General features: G+C 34.5%; 1 protein-coding gene across 1 annotated transcript; it reads right to left on the reverse strand.

The window, feature by feature from the left end:
* Positions 1 to 928, reverse strand: LOC123892752. Its single transcript, XM_045942611.1, has 2 exons — positions 739 to 928; positions 1 to 637 (listed from the first exon to the last, which is right to left on the reverse strand). The coding sequence occupies exons 1-2, from the start codon at positions 774 to 776 to the stop codon at positions 208 to 210; spliced, it is 468 nt and encodes a 155-aa protein (XP_045798567.1). The 5' UTR covers positions 777 to 928; the 3' UTR covers positions 1 to 207.

The raw sequence follows: 928 nt of genomic DNA on the forward strand, positions 1-928 counted from the left end.
TTCACCCCTTAAGCAGCAGATGGTTAGGGTTCGAACTCTTGAAGGAAAAGATCATCTTGTGTATCCTAACGATTTCTCGATGGTTCGAACTCTCGTAGAAACTTTATACTTATAACATACTAATTAAAATAAAAATTACAACAACCCGAATTGCTCTAAGGCAAGTTACACGTACAGATTTTACATGATCAAAAGCAATCAATTTCTCTAGACCGGAAGCGACCTTACTCCGATTGGTATCTCGGAATTGCCATTATGAGTCTGACCGTCCATAAAATTCTTGATCCTTTCATGAATCATTTGATATAGTACTTTTCGATATTTATAGCACATCAAAGCAAAGATTAAGAACCACAAGCCGAAATAAATCCAAGCAACCATAGGAGAAATAATGATCAAAGCTAAGAATGAAACAACACTTCCAAGTAAAAGTACTACAATCATGAATGGAAGCAAACTCTGAATTTGAAACTGTAACATTGTCACAAGAACCAAAACCAAGTAGTAAAGAGCAAGCATGAAAACCAATGCCATCATTAGTAGAGATTTTCCCTTACTTGTATCCATTGCTTCAAACCCAATGATCGCAAACAATATCCCGAAAAATTGGCCAAATAATTTTCCAACTTCATTCAAGCTATAGAAAGGTTTCATTAATTAATACAAGTGAAATGTTATGAAAAAACAGAGTTGCCAAAAAAAAGAGAAACAGAGTAATTGTAGAGAAGTTTTATTTACCTTGTTGAAGCATTTGTAGTTGTAGCTCCTTCTGCCATTGTAAGAGTTAAGGTTTGAGTTGCATATGAATTTGGTTTGCATATTGATCATTTTCTTATATATGGGTTGAATTTTGGGCTTTTGGCTTGCACATATGAATTTGATGCATAGGAACTTCTACATCCTCTTTGATGGTGACTCTTGTTGACTA

The sequence above is a fragment of the Trifolium pratense genome, linkage group LG6, assembly GCF_020283565.1.
Source record: "Trifolium pratense cultivar HEN17-A07 linkage group LG6, ARS_RC_1.1, whole genome shotgun sequence".
In the NCBI taxonomy this organism is placed as follows: Eukaryota; Viridiplantae; Streptophyta; class Magnoliopsida; order Fabales; family Fabaceae; genus Trifolium; species Trifolium pratense.